Genomic DNA, 22,949 nt, shown 5'->3' on the forward strand with positions numbered 1-22,949 from the left:
GTGCCTCTTGGAAGAGGGCGTACCAGCTACCCCAGTATCTCCATCTGTTTTGGTAACCGCACAAATATTGATGCTGGGGGCTGGCAGCGTCCAAATCCTCTGCTGCCCTGCCATCTTCCAACCATTACTTCGTTGCACAAGGGAGGTAACGCTGTTTCCAGCTCAAAACACACTGCTCAATTACTGCACAAGTTCTTCACAATGCGGATACATCTCTTGAAATGTGTTGGAGCACATACAGCTGAGGACTGCCAAGGTGGGAGCCGAGTCTCTTACCTTCTGCCTCTTTTACTTCCACTGGCACTTGGACAGCTGTGCTCTTACTGTGCGAGTCCACTTGGAACGCAGACTTCTGGAGCCGCCTGCTGCTGCAAGGCGTCCAGGTGGTTGTGTCTTTTAGCTGTGCCATCTGAAATTCTAGAACTCGATCTTCCGCATGAATTCAACTCTTAGCTCAAAGCTGTCAAAATCTTGTTCCTCGAATGGAAAGTATTTACTGTTTTGCAAGATCTGCCAGTTAATTTTCAAAGACAGGGCTTGCTTTCTATAATCTCTTCCTACCAGATGGAAAATAGGTGTGGCTTACACTTAGAAGGCCGGCTTGGCGCAGCTTCAAGGGTCATGATCTGAATACAACAGCGAAGCCCTGCAATAAAACCTGCCTGCGTACAGGTGTGCTGCTCGCCTGTAAGTGGCAGCTGCAGCCTGGCCTCCGCAGCTGAAGCGCTGACCTTGGGAGGTAGTCTCAGGAGGTCAGAAACCAACTTCAGTTCTATCTTTATCTCTTCAAATTGCAGCAGCAGGCAGTGTGAGCTCCCCCCGCCTCCAGGCTGCAGCAGGCTTTTCCGGCAAAGGCTCCGACTTGCGTTTTTCTGCTGATGCGGGTTTTCCGTCAGCAGGGCGTGCGTCCCAGCTGGGCACGTGCTGGGCAAGTGGCGTTTGCGAGGAGTCCTGAACAATCCTCTTACCACCCATACGGGCAGCCAGGTTAGAGGAAATTCTGGGGCATCGAGGCTTTTCTAGGTGGCAACAGCCCTGTTCAAAGCCTTGGCCTCTTGCTGGTACAGTGGGTGAGTCGCCTCCCTCCAAGGTTAAAAGAAGCCGGGATCCAGAGCATCTCTATTTATAGCAACAATATACAGTTGCCTTGGCAAGGCGGAGGGGAAGAAATGCAACTGCTTCATCTTTCTGTGGTGAGCCCCAGACTGCTGGGCAGCTACTTTTCGAGCCCTGATACTGCTTGTTCCTTAAGTCCTGTCTGTCTGCTGGATGAATTTTAAACTAGTGGCAGCTCTGCTGTAGCTAATATGTTCGTTATTGCCTCAGAAGGCCCTGAAATATCCTCATCTAGCCACACAGGGCATTCCTGCTCTTTTCTCTGTTTTTTTTTTTTTGACCGTTGCAGAACTGTCAGGGCTATTATTTCTTTTTCTCCACTAAACCTCTGTGGTTCTGGCACTTTTTTGTGTGTGTTAAGATTTCCCTTGCCATGACCAATCACCCTGACAGAAGTACTAACTCCTGGTAGCCTCCTTAAGAGCATGGCTTGCATCAAAGGCTCCAGGGTTAGAGATGAGCAAGTTTCCTGTGGTCTTTTATTGCAGGAGGGGAAGTGAAGAAGTCAGCTTAGCTATTGCAACAGGTGGGTCTGCTTTAAAAACACACCTTTCACTCCTTTCACTCTCTTCTGAGGTAAAGAAATGAATGTGGGAAGGGCCCCTTGTAAAAAAGGGGGAATCTCCTTTCAAAGGGGAGCGTGTGCACCCTTGGTAACCTGACTCGGAGCCGTAGTTCTGTGCACAGTAGCTGCAGTAACTCCCCTACGTGTAATTTTTTTTTTTCCTCAGGTCTGCTGCTTTGTACCCCTCAGCACCCTGGGAGATAACGCAGAAAAGCAAAGTGGCCCCTTGGTCCTTTCTGGGTTGCCACGATTTGAAACGTCAGATGACAGCAGTTGGCAAGCCTGGCAGGAACACTGCATTTCACCAAGAAGTGAAAGACCTGAGCGTGCAACACGTGAGAGGAAAAGCACACCTCACAATTAGAGAAGCTCTCCTCGTAGAGAGGGAGAGGAGGTAATGCCTTGGTTTTGTACAGGAAAAAATGATCTCTCTTCCTGCAAAGTTACCTGCTGCGAGGAGTGAAGTGGAACAAAGGATGCAGTTCATGGCAACGTAATTTATTTGTCATCAGATGCGCACTCACGGGCAGGACATACAAGGCAGTACGCAGGGAGAATGCTGCGAAGTGCGTGGAGGTGGCAGCAGGGGTCTAGATCCAGGCCCCCACACGTAGGCTGTATTTCAGTTAATACACAGATGTATTCATAACCTTTCTGAATCATCTCGGCCCAGACGCTCCTCTTTCCCAGCGTGGCTGGGATCAGGCAGGGCAGGCTGTCTTCCTCTGGGAGGAGGAAAAAGCTTTATGCTGCATGGAACCAAGGGAAGGGATGGAGAAAGGGATATGGCGCTCCCTCAGGCTGCTCAACGCCCTGGAGCCTGTGGTACCTGGTCAGGCAGATCTCCTCCCCTCACTGGATGTGACCCTAACGGGCAACTGTGATCGCTTGAAAACAGGCGAGAACTACGGGCCTGTCTCCCGTGTTGTCCACCCTACACACACAGATTCTTCTTTGCTTGCCAGGAAGACGGCGTGCCTGGCGTCTAAAGAGTCACACCTACTCTGTGCCCTAGGCCTGCGGGTGAACCAGGTGTGCTATCAGGGGCATGGTATTTACACTCAACAACATACCTTGCCGTGCTATTTTTTATCTGTTTTAATCTGTTTTGATGCTTCCTCTGCATTAACTTGTGCTGGGGTTAATGCTGCACTGTCAGGTAGTGCAGAGTGAGATGGCTCTGCACCTCAGTAAGGCATGATTCAGGCAGATAACATCGTTGCCAAATAAAACGTGCATTCTACATCAGTTACTTTTTTAAAAGTGGCACTGGAATTAGTTTTAGCTTAGCGTATCAGATGATTTGGCACATTGACAAGCAGAGGCTCTGAAGCTTTCCACTTCAAGCAATGTGTTTGGGATAAGATTGGAAGGAGTGGGAAGGAGACATTGATCACGAGAGCTCCCAGCTGGGGCCTGTATTTCACAGGGGCCGTGGGGTGGGGAAAGCTAAAATCTGCTTGCACAAAGCCAAACCAGGTGGGTTTTATTTGTAGCAGGCCAGTAAAGCTGAGTGTGCCTGGGGTGAAGTGAGGTACAGTGCTCCTTCCAGCACGTGGGCCTCTCCTGCTGTGAGGTGTGTGCCTTGAGTTACCTTCCCCTGCAGGCTCAGCTCTCCTACTTTGTTCCAAGCACCCTTCTTCAGGTGAGGCTTAGGTGCCGTCTTCTGGCACGTGGGCCTGCCCTGATGTGAGGGAAACGGCTTCCCACTCTCCATGCAATGGCAAGTTGCAGCATTTTCAGAAAGGATTTTCCTGCAGGAGCACTTCCACTGACGTCCCTGCCGAACTGCAGGGGGTTAGCCTCTCCCTACAGTTACTGCTCGAGAACGAGCTGAGCTCTAAGAGTCCTTTGCTTTTCTCTCCTTTTTTGCTCTAGTTGCCATTAAGTTGAAGAAGAGCCTGGGGAAGAGATTTCGCAGGTAGACAGCCAGCGAGGGCATCAGGCCGGCCACGAGAACTTCCTTCTTCTTCCGCCCCACTGCACTGAGAACCACCTGAGCGACCTCTGCGGCTGTCTGGCCTTCAGCGGTGTTCTTGTCCATAACTGCCAAAACAAAGCCGAGGAAACACCAACGTCAGCAGGTAAGCCCACACTTCAGCACCTTTCCTAGGAATGCTCTAACTGTACGTGGTTCCTGGTCTAGTTCTTGGTTTCGCACTGGTTGCATATGGGACCACAGGCAGGTGGAGTTCATGGCTGGGCTAGAAATCAGCACGCGCTCCTTCTGATACCCAGGCTGCAGCTACACAAGCCTCGTGGTCTATTTCTGAAGGTAAGGCTCAGAGTTGAATGTTTCAGTACATTTTTCTCATTTTGAGTGTCAGTTGATGTTAGAGGGAAGCAGAGACACCTCTCCTCTGTGCTACTGCTCAGCTGAACCTACAGGGCAGTAACTGGAATTTGTCTCCCCTCAAACCTAGCGTATTTCCTAGGATATGTACATTGTAGGTCTAGAAGGCTTTGTGTTGAAGTCTCAAGCTCCAGGAAAAGCGGATGGATGGAGGGTGCAAAAAGGTCCTTCAAAGACAATGCTTAGGTTTATGTTCCCTATAAAATATCCTAAAGACTCAGTAACCCCAAGGTAGTTGCTGTTCGTGAAAGCTAATTTTTGGGGGTTGTTCTTCCTACCCTGCATCCAAAAAGTTGTCTTTTGATACTTCACGACTAACCTGTCCCCGTCAGAGGCTGTACACTGCAAGCATACTTTGGAGTAACTCAGAGAGGTGTAGACACTTTAGATACAGGACACAAAATCACATCTCACCTCCATAGCGAGATCCGTCTGCTGTTACAGCATTGAGAGAAAGGTTGGTCTGAATGTATCCGGGGCTTACGACCGTCACATCAATCTCGTACTGCTCTACCTCTGCTCGTAGACAATCAAAGAAGGCCTGGGTAGCATGTTTAGAGGCAGCATCTGGAAAACAGGAAAAGGGCTAAGCCCTAAGGAGAAGGAGCAGAGCTGAGGAGCAGTTCGTTCCCCTGCATGGGCCTTTCACTGAAACGCAACTGCTTCACAGCAAGAACCCAGTAGCTGTTCGCCAGCTTCTAGTTGTTTTTAGTGAATGGCAGCAACAGGTAGTGGGAGTGAGAGGCAATTTAGGAAGGCAAAATGTAAATACTCCAGTTGGAAACTGGCTGGGATCCTGAGCTTAATATCTCAGCCATGTCGAAGTATTATGGAGTGAACCCAAGCTGCCTCCCACTCGTGATAAAGGAGACGTGAAGACTGTCTTGGCGAGCATTTGATAAGACTGGCTGGGGCTGGGGGAACGAGATGGCCAGTAAAGGAAGGCAGGGCTGACATTTGCTGCTGGGCACCCTGCTGGCCTACGTGCGCTAAGCACTATGGACTTGCTGAGCAGGTTCATGGCCTGGCTGCACATAAGTCAAAACCTGATCACACGAGCACACAGGAGTGGAGTAGTGTGGCCTAGGGCAGGAGCTCCCCTTGTTCAAAGTCTGGGCAACTCCTTTTGCTTGCTCGCTGTGTGCTTGGTTTATGTGCTTGGTTGCTACTACCGTGACTGCTCACCATGGCTGCAGGGTTGACACCAGCAGAACTCAACACAGGCCGTGTGTCCTGTCTGAGGACCTACTGGCAAAAGCCGAGCCCATGCTGCCCGGTCCATGGGGCTCTGGTCATGGTATAAGCACTCTGGCGGCTCTTCAGAACACGCTTCTTGGTGCAATCATATCCACACCATCTGCAAGCCCTGACGGCCCAGGTGTTCCAGGCTCTCCTGCACTTGGCACCACGCCCTACCACTTTTAGGCCATCCCCACTGTAATTTTCCATTCTCCTGTTTATTTTCAGTGATTTACAGATGCTTTTATGCTAAATACTCTTCTCTTCTACCTTTCGTAAGACTTCTTCCAGTAATCTCACCAATATTATTTCTTGTTATATCTGATTTAGCATAAAGAGTTTGCTGGATCAAGGTAACTGTTTAAGCTTTAATTTTGGTATTGGTTGTACCATGGCACTTCACAACCTATTAAACCAAAAAGTTCCTGCTTGCTTACAGAATATTAATCAGACAAACAGCAAGCATAAAAAGCAATAAAATTAGGGAATAAATCAGTCCTACGGGCTAGAAAGTTTACTGGGGCTCTCAAGTATTAAGATAGGAATATCACCCAGAAGACCAAAGTTCTAAGCAAGGATCGCCTCCCTTATTCTCCTTCTCCATCCCAAAACAACTTCAGGACAGGGCTAAGATTTTGTATTTGAGCGTGTCTTCTTCAACAGCTGTCAGAGGTTTCTTAGTGTGATAACCATACTAAGAATAATTTACAGCCCTGCCCTTCCTGCGTGCAGCCAGCTCTATGGAGAGCTAAATGTGGAGTTATTCCTTCAGTCTGGTCCCCCAAATATCTTCCCCGTCTTCTGTGGAGGTACTTACATGCTGATCGGAAGGGAATGCTTATTTTGCCTTGAACGCTGCTGATGGCCACAATGTGGCCTCGTCTCCTCTTGATCATGGAGGGGAGAAGTGCTAGCAAGAGAGAAGAGAATAACAATAACAATCCCACCGTTACTGCTGTTGACAATCAGTGCGTTTGTGCAACCGATGAGGCTGCGCAAAGGCCTTGCAGTCGCTGTGGTCTCCCACAGGCATAGTCAGCAGGACTTGCTCTTTTCTGCCACCAGTGCATCTTTCCAGTTCCTGCAGCTCGCACCCTCCAGGATGAACTTTCTGTATAAGCAGAGAACTTTACGTATAACCAGAGAACCTGCCTAGGGAAGCTCACAGCCTTGCCTAGAGCCCAGACTCGGTTCCCCTAGGTTTTATCAGAGCAGACAGGCTAGCCACGTCTCTCTTCAGAAGTTTCTGGCAAACTAGAGCCAGGAGGTGTTTTAAACAAGGTATCATCTCTCATCAGGTACCTCCCGTGCGCTCATGCCCAATAATCAACTTTAAGCCTGCCCATAAAACAAAACTCTCCTCCCCTCATATCGTACTGTGCCAAATACAATTACAGGCAGGCCGCAAGCTGTGCTTAGCCGTGTTGGCCTGCGGAAGGTATCAGCCACTGTCCCCCTGTACCGTGAATCACAAGTACCTTTGGTGAGGGCTATAGGACCGAAGTAATTTGTTTCCATCACTTTCTTGTCCACGTCCAGACCCGTGTCTACGATCGTGCCCCGGTAACTGATGCCTGCGTTGTTGATCAGGATGTCCACGTGGCCCGAGTGCTTCAGGATCAATTCTGCAGCGTTTAGGATGGTTTCGGTGTCCGAAAGGTCGAATACCACAGTGTGGGGTTCGTGTAGCTGAGTAAACAGAAGTTAGCAAACAGATGTTCAGGGGGTGCTGAATGTGCTTATGGTCACGCTCCCGCCTTTGAGGAGAGATGGGATTTCCCTGCGCTGGAAACGCAGAGGCGGGGCCACCCAAACCTTCTGCAGTCAGAGTGCAGCAGGTACTTGATAGGAATACGTGACAGAAGCAGCTTGTACTCGGGTGTTTTTCTGCTCCTGTAGCCTGTTCCTTATACCAAGTGAGGTCTTCCTCGAGTGCTAAAGTTTGCTATTGCGTTATTAAAGAAAATGCATCTGATACAGTCAAAAGCAAGCTCATCTGTCTTTCTTCAGAAGCCACAATAACTTCCCTTCCACTGCCAGCAGAACTAGACATGGAAAAAAAAGAAAAGGCCAAGACAAAGAAAGTCACTTCTCCAGATTTGGTACGTGGTGCAGGGGGGTCTGGGGACTCCGCACTTGGTTGTGTGCTCACTTCCACTACAAGGCAAGAGGAGTCTTTCAGCTGGCTTATTTTTGTCAGGTTTTTACAAGATACGACATGTCAGCTCCGTGTACTCCTATAGCAATATCTATCCCTAACCACAGAGTTGCATTTTTCCTATTGCTCAACAGAACAACCCACAAGCAACTCTAACTTCTGTAGCAGCCTGAACAGAAATCCCAGCCGCGTGGGACGAGCAGCCTTTCTTTCTCCCACACTTACGTTCTTTCGGTGATTGGTCATGGTAGAAAGCTCCTGTGCCAGGTCTTTGAGTTTCTCGCTGTCTCTGCCGCAGAGCACCAGCCTAGAGCCAGCTGCATGGAAGGCTTTTGCACATTCTTTGGAGGAAGGAAGGAAAAGAAAAGATCTGAATAATGCCAGAGACAAACAGCAGACGCACGTGATGTTTAGTGGTAGGCTAGAACTTCTTTTACATAGCAAGGGTCTGGGGTGGCTTTGTTATTCCTGAGCAGGAAAACCGTGGAAAGGAACAGCCAGCAATATACGGCGCTTCATCTGCCCAGCGTATCACAGCTGGAAGGTCTCTCCTGAGATACACCTATCATCTCTTCTTGAGGAGAAACACAGAGCTTCTTTAAATTAAAGCAGAATTAGAAAACATACCACTCACACAAAAATGTATATTTGGAGGAAAAAAATGGCTTATATTAGGAAGAAAAGTTATATTAATACTGCCAAGAGTTTTAATGTAAATAGGTGGATTTGTACCACAAGAGAAGAGGTGCTTAACGTGGGGCTGGAGGGGTAGGGAGAAGGAGGGGAAAGGATGGCAGGGCACCAGCAATACAACAACCAAAGTAAGTGCTGAACTCTGGTTCTGGGAAGCTTTATAGAAACAATTTGACTTCCTGGTTTTTTAAAGATTTAGAGAAGAGACCCCTTACAGCACAGGAAAGCGCAGCTTGTTTCTTGCCCTGATGAGCTCCAGTTTATACTGACTGGAGGGCGGTCAAAGTTTTCCCCTACAAATGTCGAGACTATTTTCGCACCAAAATGTGCGCTACTTACCCTGCCTTTGGCACCCTTCTTTGAGAACCTACCTTTTCCCAGGCCAGAGGTGGCCCCTGTGACCACCACCACCGCTCCCTGGAGGTAAGTTCGCATCCGCATCCACTGCAGCAGCCGAAAAAGGGCGAAGAGCCCCAGGCTGCCGAAGAGCAGTGGGATGATGACGGTGGATGTGAGATCCATGAGTCTTCCTTTCTCAGCAGTCTTCCTAGAGCCACAAGATGAAAGGAAACAGACCGCTTTACTGATAAGAAAATCAGCAGACGCTTGAAAACTAGGGAAATGCTTTTTTCTACCCTTGCCTTAGACCACCAGTAAAACAAACCCCATACAGAAGTATCTTCAACAAATGTCCTCAACCCTTCATCTGGGCTTCCAAAAGTTCACATCCGTACCCAATTTTAAGCATGTAAATGCTAACCTGACCATCCCAGCAGGACACTTGGATCTTGTAAGCATCACGTAACAAACTTGGGCTGAGAGGTGCTGTTCCCACATGCTTTTCCGTTTTGCTCTAAATTCCGTCCCTTGTACAAACTATTTAGAATGAAAGCTCTTCAGGCCTGGGATGTGTCTCTGCATGCTTCTGATCGTAATAAAACCTCTTGGATTTCTCTAGAACAGCCAGTGCTACGGTGTCTACGTGCTAGAGACCCCTTACTGTGCGTCATCCCAGATGGATATAACCCTCTCTCCATTCAGGAGACGCAGAACAAGCTTTCTCTCCAAGCACATTATTTGCTTAATGCACTGAAATCTGTGCCTCCATCTCCTGTGTCTTTCATAAGCCGCTGGTAGAGAGCAGTTATCTGATTTAGAGGAGCCACATGTCCAATCTAGCAGGCTAAAGCCTACATTCGTGCTCTTTAATGCCAACGTTAATTGTGCGGTTTGTTAGCAGCGTGAGCCCTGTGTTCCGATGCACTGAAACTAAACCTGTGTGACTGAAACCCAAGCTGAAGGTATCTTCTAGACCGAGCTCATCCTGGAACTGGGTTCTGATGTCAATGCCTAGCCCCAATCTCCTTGCGAAGCCATTGCCTTCAGGCGAGGAGTTTATGTTACAGCTTACGAGGTGGCCAAAGAGTAAGTGATACCTTTGCTGGGAAAAAGGTCACTGAGTTTCCTACTGTATGCACCCCCAAGCTTTTAGGCTTGTTTTCAGAGGAACGGCAAGACGGCTACAAGCCCTTCCTCGAGTCTGTACGTCTTTTGGGTTGCACGTAGAGCCAAAGCCAAGTATTAGCATATTTTCCCTGTTGTGCAGATAGTTTGAGCGCTGCAAGACAGGGCTTCTCCAGGAAGATACTGGCAGGGATCGGGCAGACAACTTGTGCGGTACTTCAAACACAAAAGGACAGCGCGAGAAGTAGAAAATGACGTGTGTGTGATAACACTAAGCCATAATCAGGGTCGTTAAGTAGTACTGAGCTTGGATGGGGCTGAAGGGATGGCAGAGGCTCTACTAGTTGTGGAACACAGCTGATGTGGAAAATGCCATGCTCGCCTGGATTTCCATCAGGGGCTTGGACAGGATTCCTCAGGTAGCTGGTCAGCGAGCAGGCCAGCTTGCTGAGCCAGTAACGAACTGTGTAAAGTATTTGCGGAGGTACAGCTAGAACAAAATCCCACAAAGATAGCTCACCTAGCTCTAAATAAGCCTGACAAGATCCGAAAGCAAAACTGTCGAGCTAGCGCACAGCTTTTCTCAAGCTACTCTGGAGCTTTCCGAGCTAACCCGTGGATCTTTACAGAGTGCTTCGTTGTGTGACACGCTGCGCACGCTGCAGAGAGACGGCCAGGGCACAGGGTCCCCTGGGGCACGCGGAGCGTGCCCGCAGTGAGAAATCCGAGACCAGGAGGAGGATTAAACTCATTCCGTCGCGAGGCAGCGCACGAGCACGGCACCCAGCTGTTCAGAGCAGTGTCTTACTCCTCCACCTCTCAGCGCTGAGCGTGCGTACGCTGTGTGGTTTGCACTGATTCACAAAGCAGCCTGGCGGAGTTGTTTAACGTGAGAAGGGCGCGGAACTACCCCCCAAGAAAATAATTCCTGGGGAAGAGCTGTTTAGACACAAGGCTGCTGGCTTCTTTAGGCTTGGTAAGCTGGAGGTGCTTCTACTGTCTCGTGCAGCCGGTCACTTAAAGCAGCTGCCTCTCTGTTGTCCTTCTTTGCTCCTAAGGCTCTCGTGAGATTCGGAAGACAGGAGGTGGGCAGGGACAACAGGTGCTGACATCGGCCAGCGTGGCTTTCAGGGCATTTTGGAATCAAAAATATCCAGCTCCCATTTAGGACCTTTGATTATTTCCAAAGCGGGAGCAGGCAGGTGGAGTGGCACTTCCCTCGTGAGCCCACGGCGAAGCTGACGCGTTTTAGAAATCCGGCCCTGACCAACTTTGCTTCCGGTTTTGGTAGAATGCAGATGGTGCAAAGCGGAGGAACGGAGCTGCTCCGAGGGAGCTCTTCTGACCCCTTTTCCTAACTAAACCACGCCAGGCGGTGGGAGGCATTCCCACGGTTGTCTGCGGCGGGGGTTTTTCCTGTTCTTTGGCGAAATTAAAGGTTGAATTTGCAAGGACTGAACCCTGCCACGGGGGCTGGTGGAGGAGCCCCCAGGCCCATGGGCACAGCTAGCTGTGCTCCGGTCGTGCAGCACCCCTTGCTCACCAGCGGGAACCAGTTCCGCCTGCTTAACTTACTCCTCAATCGCGGCGGTTGTTGCTCATCTACGTTATAACCAAAGGTCTGCCTTTAATCCTTTCTGTTTGCAAAGCTTCCCGAGCCTTTTATTGTCTTGCTTTCTCTTCTTTCTGTCCGCCTTACGTCCAGGAATGTGGCAAACAAGCTGATCTCTGCCTGCCTGAAGGCTGCAGCGAGCCGTGAACCCAGTCAGCAGCTGCAGCCCGCTTCTGCAGCTTCCAGGCTGGAGTTTGAATCAACAGGTACTTAACTGCTCCTGATACAAAGGGGAAGGGAGGTAGGGGATGGGAATGAGAAAGACTGCACAGAAGAGGGGAGCAAGGCCGAGAAGGAACAGTCAGTCAAAGGTGGAGATCCTTTTTAATTAGGTCGTCCAGTTGCAGGTATTTTCCAAGGAAGGGACTCAAACGGTGCCTTAAAAAGAGCCCCAGAGCAAGGAAAATCCCCGCTCGGCCAAGCTTGAGAAAGACTGCCTGGCCAAACTGAGCTGTTTTGGAAAGATGAAAGAATTCCTGCAGCTCTTCAGCCCTAAGGCAATAATTTTTTCTTGATCTTCCTGTACCAGCTTACGTCACAAAACCATGAGTCCTTACTGTAGTTTGTAATATTGAACACGCTTAAAGGAGTCATAAAACGAGTATCAGTGGAACAAAAAGCTGTGGAAATCAGCTCAAGGCGCGCTGCAGTGTGTTCAACAGCATCCACGGTATGGAGCCCACTGCTAGGCCGCTGACAGTACAGGGCAGCTCTTACATCCCGCTCAGTTTTCAGGAGTATTTGGTGGAAGAGGACAAAGAAAAAAAAAAAAAAGCTGCAACGTGAAGGAGTGATTGTATTCTGTTTAGTATTGGGATTATTTGATGCGAAAAAACTGCTGCGATCTGAAGGTGAATGAGATCGCAAATTTAAAAAAAAAAAAAAAAAAAAAAAGGGACTTGGTTCCCAGCAACAGAAATGTTAATTTGCAAAGCAAACGCTGGGAGAAGAGAAGCAGCACGAAACCCAAATTAAGCAGATAACGCTCTGAAGTAGCTCAAAGCACCTCAGGGCAGGTAAGGCCGTGTCGCAGTAAAAACAAGAGGGCTGGCAGGGAGTGCAGCGGTTTCACCACCTTGTTTGAGCTGAACGGGATCAGCTTAGGCCTCTTGCTCCGAGATCGCCCTCTCACCTGCGTTCAAAAATGTGGCTGCTCGCCTTGAAAGGGGGGACCTCTTATTTATTCTCGGCAGATAACATTTAGGACATCAAATTATCTGCAGGAGAGAAGCCACCGCTCGTTACAGGTTGAAATAAACGCCTGAATTCTCAGTTCTCCATCCAAAAGGCAGGATTGGAACAAGCTTATCAGAGAGCAGAAATACGAGCGCTGATAATGAAAGCAAGTACAAGTGACTGGAAACTTTCAGAAAGGCTTAGCGTAAAATAAATCACATGTATCCGTTAAGAGCTTTCCCCCTGCAACAAAAACTGGATGCTACCCCATGAAAGCCAGGATAGTGATTTGAGCAGGAACACGGAGCTCGGTTAATAAGGTCAAGAGTGCACTGAAGGCAGCAAAGATGAGACCGAGTCCTAAAAGCAATCAAAACCGCGCTAAGTTTCCCGAAACGAGACCTATTCTCCTTTAGCCTCGGCCACCTAGAATCACATTGTCCTTTAAATGACAAACGGCAGCAACTGGGCGGCTATTTTCAGAAACGAAAAGGTGTCATTTAAAGGGGGGGCAGGGGGCGCGAAGGAAAAACTCTTTTTTTTTTTTTTTTTCCCCCCCCCTAAGGAAGCGCTTGTTGAGCAGCAAGCGGCTCCAGGCTTTGTCGGCTCCCACCTTAATCTGAAGAAAGCACAAATCCTACCTCTGAAAGGGGCTCACTTGCCTGTGACTGCGAGGCGGTGTCTCCCTCTGGGCTTTCAGCGGGACCCAGCTGCCTTAAATTACCCGGTGGCAGCGGTCCAGGCGGACGTGCTCTGTCCAATGCTAGCACAGCCTCTGAAAGCAAACCTCGGGCAGACAGACGGCCTGCGACCTCCGAAATGTGGGGTAACTTAACCCCCGGATTAAAAAGATGGAGGCAAACGCAAAATGGTAGAAGTTTTGGTGAGGATCTGGTTATATCTAGGACTAAGAAATAATTTCTAGTACTTTAAGCGGAGCATCCCCAAGTCCAACAGCGTTCTTTACGCGCTCTAGATAAAAGGGAAAAAAGGCGAAGTTTGTGAATTGGTTGCAACCCTATTATTTTAATAGGTTTTGGGACGCACTCTGGTTTTATAGCGCACGCTCAAGCGGCTGTCTCGTTAATTAAAAGGGAAAAAAATGACTTTTTATTTCTTTCCTCAGGATTCTTGAGAACTTTGAGCAGAACTGGACTGAGAGATGAGTTTCTCGTCACACTCTGCAGCAGCACCTGGTATCTGCTGGGGAAACGGGCGTTCCCTCAGGCAAACCACACTCACTAAATCCTTTTTAAGCCGTGTTTGACAGGGAAGAAGAGTGAGCGTTGCTTGCATTTAACAACAGCTAAATGTTTTTGGTGATCCAACCGCTTTGGAGAGAAATTGACACAAAACGTATAGACACTGAGGTCAGGGGAAAAGAAGGAAGACAGCATTGTCTATTCAATCAGTGATTTAATACAAGCGAACGGGAGATTTGACAACTTCTCTGACTCACCAGGTCCCCACAGAATGGTAAGTGAAGGTTCAAAAAGCTCGCTCAGAATCTCATGAGAAAAAAGCGACTACACTCATTTAAACAGCTGAATTAACAAAATGCTTGTGTGCACTTGCACTGTCTGCTTTCACTCCAAACTTCATGAACAGAAAATGATGCCAAAAATACCCCGAGGTCAGTAGAAATCAGCAGAAGTCCTAAGAAGGAACTCAGTGCCTGGACAGAAGTCATCAGTAAAAGAGAAAAGAGAAAAGGAAGGAGGGGTTTGGGAGAAGCAATCTAAGAACCAGCCGGACTTCTTAAAAGAAATGATGGAAAGCGTGACGGTGAGGACTGCCACAGGCGTGCTAGGCACCAGGAGCAGTCGGACACCAGGTCTGTAAGCTTTATTCTAAGCAAGTGGCAACAAGGATCATTTTTTTGAGGTTTGCCGCGGTGAGAAGGTGGCTCAGTTATAATATTTAACATTCTTTTTTAGGGTGCGATTTGAACATCCCGCCCTCTCCCTGGTGTCACTTGGACCAGTGCCTGAGGAGGCGATCTGCTGCGTTTCGGGAGTCGCTTAATGCCCTTTCCTTAGGGTTTTACCCAAAGACGATCTCAATATAACCCTCAGGATTATCAATATACCCCTCAGGGTTATCAGTACAACCCCAAGTACTATCAATACAACCCCCCGGGATTACCAATACACCCCCCAGGGTTACCAATACACCCCTCGGGATTATCAATACAACCCCCCAGGATTATCAATACAACCCCCGGGATTACCAGTACCCCCCTCTGGGTTACCAATACAACCCCCGGGATTATCAATACACCCCTCAGGATTATCAGTACAACCCCTCAGGATTATCAGTACAACCCCGCAGGATTATCAATACACCCCTCGGGATTACCAATACAACCCCCCAGGATTACCAATACCCCCCTCAGGGTTACCAATACACCCCTCAGGATTATCAGTACAACCCCTCGGGATTATCAATACACCCCTCGGGATTATCAATACAACCCCCCAGGATTATCAATACAACCCCCGGGATTACCAATACCCCCCTCAGGGTTACCAATACAACCCCCGGGATTATCAATACACCCCTCGGGATTATCAATACAACCCCTCGGGATTATCAATACAACCCCCCAGGATTACCAATACAACCCCCGGGATTACCAGTACCCCCCTCAGGGTTACCGATACACCCCCACGATCCCCCCCCCAGGCGCCCTTTAACGCCCCCGTCCCCTCACGGCCCCCCCGGCCCGGGCCCTACCTGCCCGCCGCCGTCACCATGGCCACCGCCGGAAGCGCGGCGGGCGGAGGCGGGCCTTCCGGCAGCGCGCCCAATGGCAGGCCGCTCCTCCCGGAGGCGAGCCGGAAGGCTTGGAAGCCGGCCCGCGCCATTGCCTTCGTGGGTCCGTCCGCGGGTTGGGTCCGGCCGGGCAACCGCGCTGCGGGCGGGAGGTTCCGGCCCCGCTTTGGTCTGGGCCGGGCCTGCGGGTCTGTTAGGGCAGTGGCTCAATTAATAATAATAATAAAAAAAATATTAATAATAAAACAGTTAATAATTCGGCCTCCCAGCGGGATCCCTGAGGAGCCAGCTCGTTGCCATCCCTGCTTGAAAGTGCAGGGAAGCTGCACGCAATGTACCCAGAGCCGGCAGTGCGCGGCTACGGGGAGTGGTGGATGGCGAGTTGCTGTGAAAAGAGAGAAGGAGGCGTTTCTGCAGCGCCCCGTGCAAGGCTGTGATCGTGGTCCCAAAGCGTGGACAGCGAGATCAGGGGCAGTGTGGTTCCCTGGTTCTCAAGTGGGCTCCCCGCAGCAAGGCTCGCAGGCTGCGCCCGTGGTTTGAGGGCTTTTCTCCTTGTGATGAAATGGGGCCTGAAGGTATTGCAGCCTCAGCTCTCCTCGTTAAGGCAGTGGTGCTGATAACAGGCAATGGGGTGCTGCCGGGTTATAGCACAAATCCAACCTTTGGAAACCAAGGTCTCTGTGATCCCCAAATCCCAAAGTCCCGCTGGACTCAGTGGTGTAAGGAGCTCCTGCACCGAGGGCAGGGCACGTGGCTTCGTCCTGGCACAAGGAGCTTCTCTTCCTATTCCCTACGGCGTGTGTGAGCAGGAGATACATCTACAGAGGCGTTATCCAGAGACAAAGGGAGTTAATCCCTGATGTCTTTCCCTTTGAACAGCAGTGAGGTGAGCGGTTGTGTTTGTGTGATTTTTTATGACAGTTATTTGAAGCACTTTACATATGATAACAGCGTTTTGTGCCTCTCTAATAAGGAAAATACACTGGGGCCATGAGTTCGCATCAGTATGTTTGTTTGTCATTAGTAAGGGATCAATACTGAAGGAAAAAATAGAAGAGGATTCAAGATCTTCCTAAAAATCGCGTTCTCATAGGTTTGATGGTAACGCACTTTTTTTCACTTCCGGCTTCAGGACCATTGTGAAACAAAAGGAAAGAATCAATAATTATACTTGTCCAAATTAAATTGAAAAACAAGAATTTCATTCGTGTCATGACAGCCTTGCTGGAAGCTGTAGTCTGTTCAGTCTTCCGAAAATCAGAGCTAGAAAAAGCCATTTCAAAGCATCTTTCTCACCAAAGCAGGACAGGACGAGCTGCAGCCTAATGCACTGACTTTCTTACGGGACCGTAGATGCCTGAGAGCTACATCCAAGCTCCTGTGGTAATTTACCTGGTATCTGACAGCCTATTTAATTTAATAGGGAACAGTCAGTGTCACAAGACTGCAGGTGCTGGCAAAGTTGATTGAAACCAAGTGCCCTGTGTTGTCTGTGTGAGAGGCGAGTCGCACAGCAAAGGGTTAGTCAGAGCTGCAAGGGTTAGTCAGAGCTGCAATTAGAGAATGAATGCACTGAAATAAGGCTTGATTTTGTTGCTTTGACTGGAATCTTTTATCTTAGATTAAACTAGCGTATTTAATTAGCAACAAACTTTGATTTAAACCTGCTTGTTCACAAATTGCGTGTTGGTTTTGTGGCCTAGAACACCAAAAGGCGTTTGGGTGATTTGTGTCAACATGTCTTTGTTCTCAGCAGCATTAGAGAGGAGTCTGGCCTGAATCTAGGACTTTTGTTTTGGAGACCACGCAGCCTGGCTGGTAAATGTTGGTGTAGTCTTTTAAAACTACGAATGTTGTTTTCATTAGCACTCAGTCTCTCCTCTTTTCTTTCTCTTTGTTTCAGCCCAGAACAGCCAAGGACTGGAATCCTTTTAGCGTTTAACACTTCCTTTGCAAACATCCTGCTGCTCTATTGTTGCCCTCCTGAAGTGCAGGAGTTCCTTTTTGAGGAGGAAAAGATCTCCAAACTCAGGGAAGTATTTGCACTTGTGTTTGGTGACATCTGCTTTGCTGCAAGCATCACTGAGTGCAGATCTACACAGCCTTTTAACCCTATTCTCCAGGGCAACAATTTTGTGCTCTAGTTCTTCCAGGCTCTTATTTGTCACCTATTTTCAAGGAATATAGGAAGTGGTTTCTCTTTTAAGAAAAGTTTAGGTTGCTTACCCTAAGAGCAAAGATCTGTGGAGAAATCCCCATAGGGTAACAAAACCTTCCCCAGGGAAAACATCCTTGAACTGGTTTGTTCTGAAAGCTCCCAATTTCACCATGCCTTTGGCTGGAAAATATTCAAAGGGCTGTGGCACGCATAAAGATTTTCTTGTCGCAATCTCTGGTGTGCAGTCTCTCCTCTTTCACTCCCTGCTTGCACAGATTGGGTTTATAGGAGTGACTGAAAACAGCCCAGGATGTCTGTCCCTTCCAAGCAATGGACCCAAGGAGGTAGCCTTGATTTTTTTCCCCAGTTACAGTTCTGGTTTGGAGCTGGGCTCTGACTTAAGGACACCAAACTCCTTTCAGAGAGCTGGCGCTGGATGCCTGGTCAGTAGCCTCTCACCCCTTCTCCCTGGGAGAGTCTTGCTCTAGGTCCATTTCAGTGCACTCACAGGCTTTTGCACCACCTGAGTCTTTGATTTTCCTCAAGTTACTTTCTGTGTGTTTTGGTTCCAGTTGTTCATAACTCCTGTCTTTTCCAGACCCTGCACTGCAGCGTTTCCAGGCGCAATATGAAAAAAAGAGCAGACTTAGTGAGGCTGCATTTATGTTGTATGGTTGTCCTGCACACCCCTGACCCTTGCAGCTAAACCAAAAACGGGAAGAGGGAACAATGTCTTCTCCTGGAGCTAAAGATCCTCAAACATACCACAACCGTTTTTAACAGAGCTGAATGCTTCCGGGGGAGCTAGTGATGTTTTGTCGCTCGCAGAAGTGGAGACATGGCAAAGCCGAGGTACTGTTCTGTAAAAAGACTGACTGTGCTTGCTGTAATTGCTGAAGGGACAGCCCAGGCCTGCTCTGTGGAAGCATCACCTCCCTGAAGCCTTGCTGATGTGAGGATATCCAGCCCCGGCTTTCCCTGCTGCCTTACCTCTTTGTCTTGGTGTGATAAAAGCAGGTGAGGTTCGAGAGCTGGGTCCCAGACCTGTAAGGCAACAAGCACGTATGCAGAGAAGTGTACAGCCAACCTCTTCTGCTCTTTGGTGCGGTAGGAAAGAGTTAAAGGACAACAGAGGGCGAGTGGCTGCTCTATTGTTCAGGCATTGCTCGATCCGGGGTTGCTGATCTCTATTCCCGGATCTGCCTCTGGCTTCCTGCATGACCTTGGGCTGGTCACCTACCTTTTCTTTTCTTTGCTTCCCAAATTGTAACATGGAAATAATTCTCTTCCTGCGGTGCCTCAGCCCCTGCTGCCTTTAGGGTGGCCGAGATTCTCTGACGGGAGGAAGGTAGCACGTTTCCACTGGAGAAATACTTGTCCAGAGCAGGGTAATTTGGGGACGTGTTGGTGTTCACTCGGGTACAGCAGGGTGCATGCTGCTACTTGTGCTTTTTTTTCAGTAGGCAAACCTGTGGTGAAAGTCAAATTCCGTTTGTGGTGGATGCAGAGCAACGTCAGCTGCAGCGTGCCCTTTCCTCACTAGGTGGTGCTTTTGGTCAAAGATTTGAGTAACTGCAGGTCTTTTCTGTACAGAATCTCCTAATTTTTCTTCCCCGGTCTCCATTCCTTCTCTTCTTCCTCTGCCTTAACACTGTGGGGGACACTTGCTGATGCTGGGTGTTGAGCAAGGCCAGCCTGGCAGCAGTGCTCCAGGCCACCCGCGCCCAGCAGCGAGCTCCTCTCCCGGGCTTTGCCCTTCGAAGCGTGCATCGGTGCTGCTGGGCTGTGGCGGAGGACTGAATTCTTTCCGTGTTTTCTATTCCCATAAGGAAAAGGCTTCAAAGAGCAGGTCCCCTCCCCCTCTCTGCTGGTGAAGGGCATTTAGGGAAGCTGGGAAAAAAAAAAATCCAGCTCCGACAGACGCATTTATTTAGCAAACCGCTGCCCTTCCCTACCTTAGCGGAAGATTTTATTTTTTTATTTTTGTAAGGAATTGCTGCCTTTTATCCATCTTTGTATTCAGGAGATGGTTACCTAGCCAAGGTCACTGCTGCTGCATGCCAGTATCACGCAGCGAGCCAGCCTCCTCTTCCTTCCACGGGCGCTGATCTCAGCGAGGCTTCCCCAGGTAAAGAATGGGAGTAGGATGGAAGCAAGGTCCCACGCCGCTGCCGGGTAGGGAGAGCCACAAGAACAGCCCTCCCTTTTGTACAGGCAGCGGAGGAGGTGAATGAAATTGTAATCAAACGCTTCCTGCACGGACATGCACAGGGCTGCGTTATTCGCTCGTACAGCGCGAGGCACGGCAGGGCGTGCAGGGTGTGCTGTCACTATCCGTGACCGTGCGGGGCAAATCAGCTCCTCGCCTGCCCTCAGCACCCCAAATTCGTCCTGTGTTGGCCCCTTCCGAGCCCGCCTCGAGCCCCTGGCCCGCAGCAGCGACGTTTGTTGAGGCTGAGATGCTCCCACCGCTGCCTGCAGGCTGCCTTCGTGCCGGGCTGACTTGCACCCGGATGCGCCCACGGGGAGGCTGCGAGGTTGCATCAGGGAGGCTGCGGGGTTGCATCACGTCCAGCTCCCTCCCCGGGGAATTCTACAAACGTTAATGAATGGGGCTGGAGCGCTGCCGTGACGCCAGCCAGCCATGCGCGGGTTTATAGACTGAGGCCAGCAGAGATCATGCTCCTGCCTCTGGCACTGCACCACTGGTGGCAATTTCATGTGAGTGCCGACAAGCCCGCGAGGGCAGTGCCCGCGGCAGCCCCGTGCTCACGTGCTGGATGTTGTGCTCATGGCAGTGACGTCCCCGCAGCAGGGACACGAGCTATGCAAATTTGCAGTGTGACACAAAACTCCTCTCGGGACCGGGAGCTGACAGTGATTTCTTTGTCATCCCCCCCCCGTTGTAGTCTTCCCACTGCACATACATTTGTTCGTGGTTAGTAGGATATTGCTGATGACTAAACCCCGGGTCTGCATCACAGAGAGCGTTTGAAGGAGCGACCCAGAACTGCAGGGTTCAAGCTCGTAAGAAGAGTGAGAAGTGGGGACAGTGCATTTCCTCACGTCTGTGAGATCTGGAGAGCAAGGCACTCTCCCGCTCCATCCTGGCTGGGAGGGAATTGCATCACTGGCTTGTACAGATATTTATTTTTTTCCAGAATGTGCTTGTTTTATTGTTTTCTTCCGATGGAATTTGCCAGCCTGTCCCAAATTGTGTGGTTCTGAAATTTAAAAGCAACATACCTGTGTGGGGGAGAGAGAATGAGTGGTTTTCACTTTGCAGTCTGGCTCTTCCCTCCCTCCTCCCCGTTCCCCACATCCCCATGTGTTACAGAGCCAGCTGCTCCCGGAATAGTTTGGGAATGAAATGTCACCGTTTGAAACTGGTGAGTCACACTTTTTGAAGGGGGGGGGGGGGGGGGGGGGGGAGGGAATATGAAATCTTGTGGTGTGGCAGAGCGTCTCCTGGTGAGTACAGAGAGATTTGGAAAACCACAGGCTCCCTGATGATGGAGTCCAGGGGCTTTGAATAAAGGCTGCTGGGTGTGTCCGCGCTGCTTTCTGCAGGAGGATCTCGAAACCCGCTGCAAACTTCAATTGTCTTACTTAACATGCCCGCTGCAGCTGGATCCTAGCGCCTTCTCCGACAGGACTAGGTCATATCTGTCTGACAACGCACCTCCAGTGACTCTCTTAATTAAGTCTCCCTGCACTGCTGTGAGGTATGTAATTACAGTGAGACCTGACTTAAGCAACCACTCGAGGGACTAACAACAAAAAAATCTTTACCAGAGCAGGGAGGAACAGAATTTTAGTGTTTTTTTTTATTATTTTATTTTTATATTTTAGGGGAAGTTTATTAAGCAAAGGGGATCAATTAGTCTGGTTTCTTCTCAGTTTATCCCAGTATTTGGGTGATGCCTTTAATCTACTGCATTGTGATATAAGTGGTCGGTTTCCTTCCAAAAAGATCCTTGAGATCTCTTGTCTTTGAACAGAAATTGCTACCAAAAAATGTCAATTAGTACAAGTGGTAGCAACAGTCTTGTGAAATGAACTATTGTTTATCAGAAGCTGAGCAGTTGTTCCTCCCTTCCCAACCCCTGTCCAGTGGTAAAAAACAATAAAAAATAAATTTTTTAATCACAGGGCAGCATTCTGTGTTCCTGCTCCAGCCTACGAGAGCCAGCCATTTCCACATGGAAGCTCTGCCTCGTAGGCACTAAGAAATGGGCACCTTGAGCTGAAGTGCCATGGTCGTTGTAGTACTACTGGTGTACTACTCAGCGGTCCCGGGCGTGCTGACTGTAGCTGTCGCTGCCCCAGCCTGCTGCCAGAGGTTTGTGTCCAGTACCGGAGGTGGCAGGGCGAGCTGTGCGTCACCAGTCACAGCCTTAATCTCAGTTACAGCATTAATCTCAACTGCCACCTATTTCAGCTTGCATTAATATTCCAAGCACCGAGCTGTGGTGGCCACGGAGAAGCCTCTGCTTCAACAGTCGTGAGATGAAGGGCAGGTAGAAGCTGGAAATGTTGATACCATGAACAGTCCCAGTATGGGCTGGCAGCAATCCGCTCGAGTCCCATCTTCAGTGGGATTCTGGAAACGTGCTGTGAGTAAAACTCCCCAGCTGCAAGCCAAACTATGCAGCTAGCTTGGTGAGGGTTTTGCAAGAGTAAGCCCTGTGGGGCTTGATGCCCTCTCTATTTTATTTGGACGACTGAGCTGGTAGCAAGATTTTATGAAGTGTGCATTTATATATCAAATTTTAGATAGCATTAACTAGAAACCCACATACTCTGTTGTCACTAGGTTTGACAAAAATAATCTCTGGATGCAGAAGTTTGCTGCAGACCCTAAGATTTTATTTAAGACAAAATAAAACAAACCCTGTACATCATGGCCCCAGAGACAACCTTGGGAAGTCAAATCTGGGTGCCACTCCACATGCCTTTTTCTCTGTAGTAAAGCCTGCTTATCTGCCCCACTCTTTTTTCTTCATCATTGTTGCCCTTTTCTCTTAACACAGACCATTTCAGTGATTTGGCTTACGCTGCAGGTCTGCAGAGAATTGAACCAGCAGCACTGCGGGGGCTGTAAATTGCTGCAGGGACACAGGAGTGAGCCAAGGAACCAGGTAAGAAAAAGGTGCCCCCACAGGTACCTGGGATACCATCGCATCTGACATTTCCGTTACTGCAAAACAGTAACGAGATGGGAATGGCTGCAGGTCATCAGTTCTGAAACACAATGACAGTGTTTTAGTGCTTGGTACTGTCTTTTCATCCTCCTTTTTCTAGCATAGGTTTGCCTCCTCAGATCCCTAATGGGGATTCTTTTTAGCTTACAGTTTCTGGCAGATAACTCCCAGGATAATGTTGGGCATGATCAGTACAAATATGCCCTGTTGAAAAGTAGCTTATTTCTTAGAATGAAGTTAGCATCACTTCAAATTGAGTAACAAAAGGTGAACTTACTGAATATACAACTTAAATACTGAATTCAGTAAGCACTTGAAGTTTCAAAGTTACGTGATACTTTCATTAAAACTTAATGGATTTTTGCCCAAATCAAAGGATTTTGTCTGAACACCTACTGTGGGATTTTCCAGACTGTCTGAGACCACACCTCCTCAG

At 49.1% G+C, this 22,949-nt stretch overlaps 1 protein-coding gene and 1 long non-coding RNA gene across 4 annotated transcripts; one reads left to right on the forward strand and one right to left on the reverse strand.

Moving 5' to 3' along the window:
- The first annotated feature begins 1,481 nt into the window (after positions 1 to 1,481).
- On the forward strand, positions 1,482 to 14,263 carry LOC121078398. Its single transcript, XR_005824551.1, has 4 exons — positions 1,482 to 2,075; positions 3,560 to 3,765; positions 11,294 to 11,406; positions 13,503 to 14,263. It is a non-coding gene; the product is annotated as an uncharacterized LOC121078398 (long non-coding RNA).
- Positions 2,164 to 15,212, reverse strand: DHRS7B (dehydrogenase/reductase 7B). 3 transcript variants are annotated; one of them, XM_040574555.1, is made up of 7 exons: positions 15,113 to 15,212; positions 8,496 to 8,671; positions 7,657 to 7,772; positions 6,752 to 6,962; positions 6,091 to 6,183; positions 4,449 to 4,601; positions 2,164 to 3,727 (listed from the first exon to the last, which is right to left on the reverse strand). In XM_040574555.1, exons 1-7 carry the CDS (start codon positions 15,130 to 15,132, stop codon positions 3,522 to 3,524), a joined length of 975 nt encoding a protein of 324 aa, XP_040430489.1. In that variant the 5' UTR covers positions 15,133 to 15,212; the 3' UTR covers positions 2,164 to 3,521. The 3 variants fall into 3 exon arrangements, with proteins under 3 accessions (XP_040430489.1, XP_040430491.1, XP_040430490.1); XM_040574557.1 differs by lacking the exon at positions 15,113 to 15,212 and adding an exon at positions 12,333 to 12,355; XM_040574556.1 differs by lacking the exon at positions 15,113 to 15,212 and adding an exon at positions 8,885 to 11,650.
- Positions 15,213 to 22,949: the final 7,737 nt, after the last annotated feature.

The sequence above is a fragment of the Cygnus olor genome, chromosome 15, assembly GCF_009769625.2.
Source record: "Cygnus olor isolate bCygOlo1 chromosome 15, bCygOlo1.pri.v2, whole genome shotgun sequence".
NCBI classification, from domain to species: Eukaryota; Metazoa; Chordata; class Aves; order Anseriformes; family Anatidae; genus Cygnus; species Cygnus olor.

Coding starts and splice junctions, on each gene's coding strand:
- DHRS7B (XM_040574556.1), bottom strand. CDS start 8,961: ATGTGGGAACAGCACCTCTCAGCCCAAGTTTGTTACGTGATGCTTACA. Junction 7,773..8,495: donor CACCTCTGGCCTGGGAAAAG/GTAGGTTCTCAA, acceptor CTTCCTCCAAAG/AATGTGCAAAAGCCTTCCAT. Junction 6,184..6,751: donor TCCTATAGCCCTCACCAAAG/GTACTTGTGATT, acceptor CTCTCTTGCTAG/CACTTCTCCCCTCCATGATC.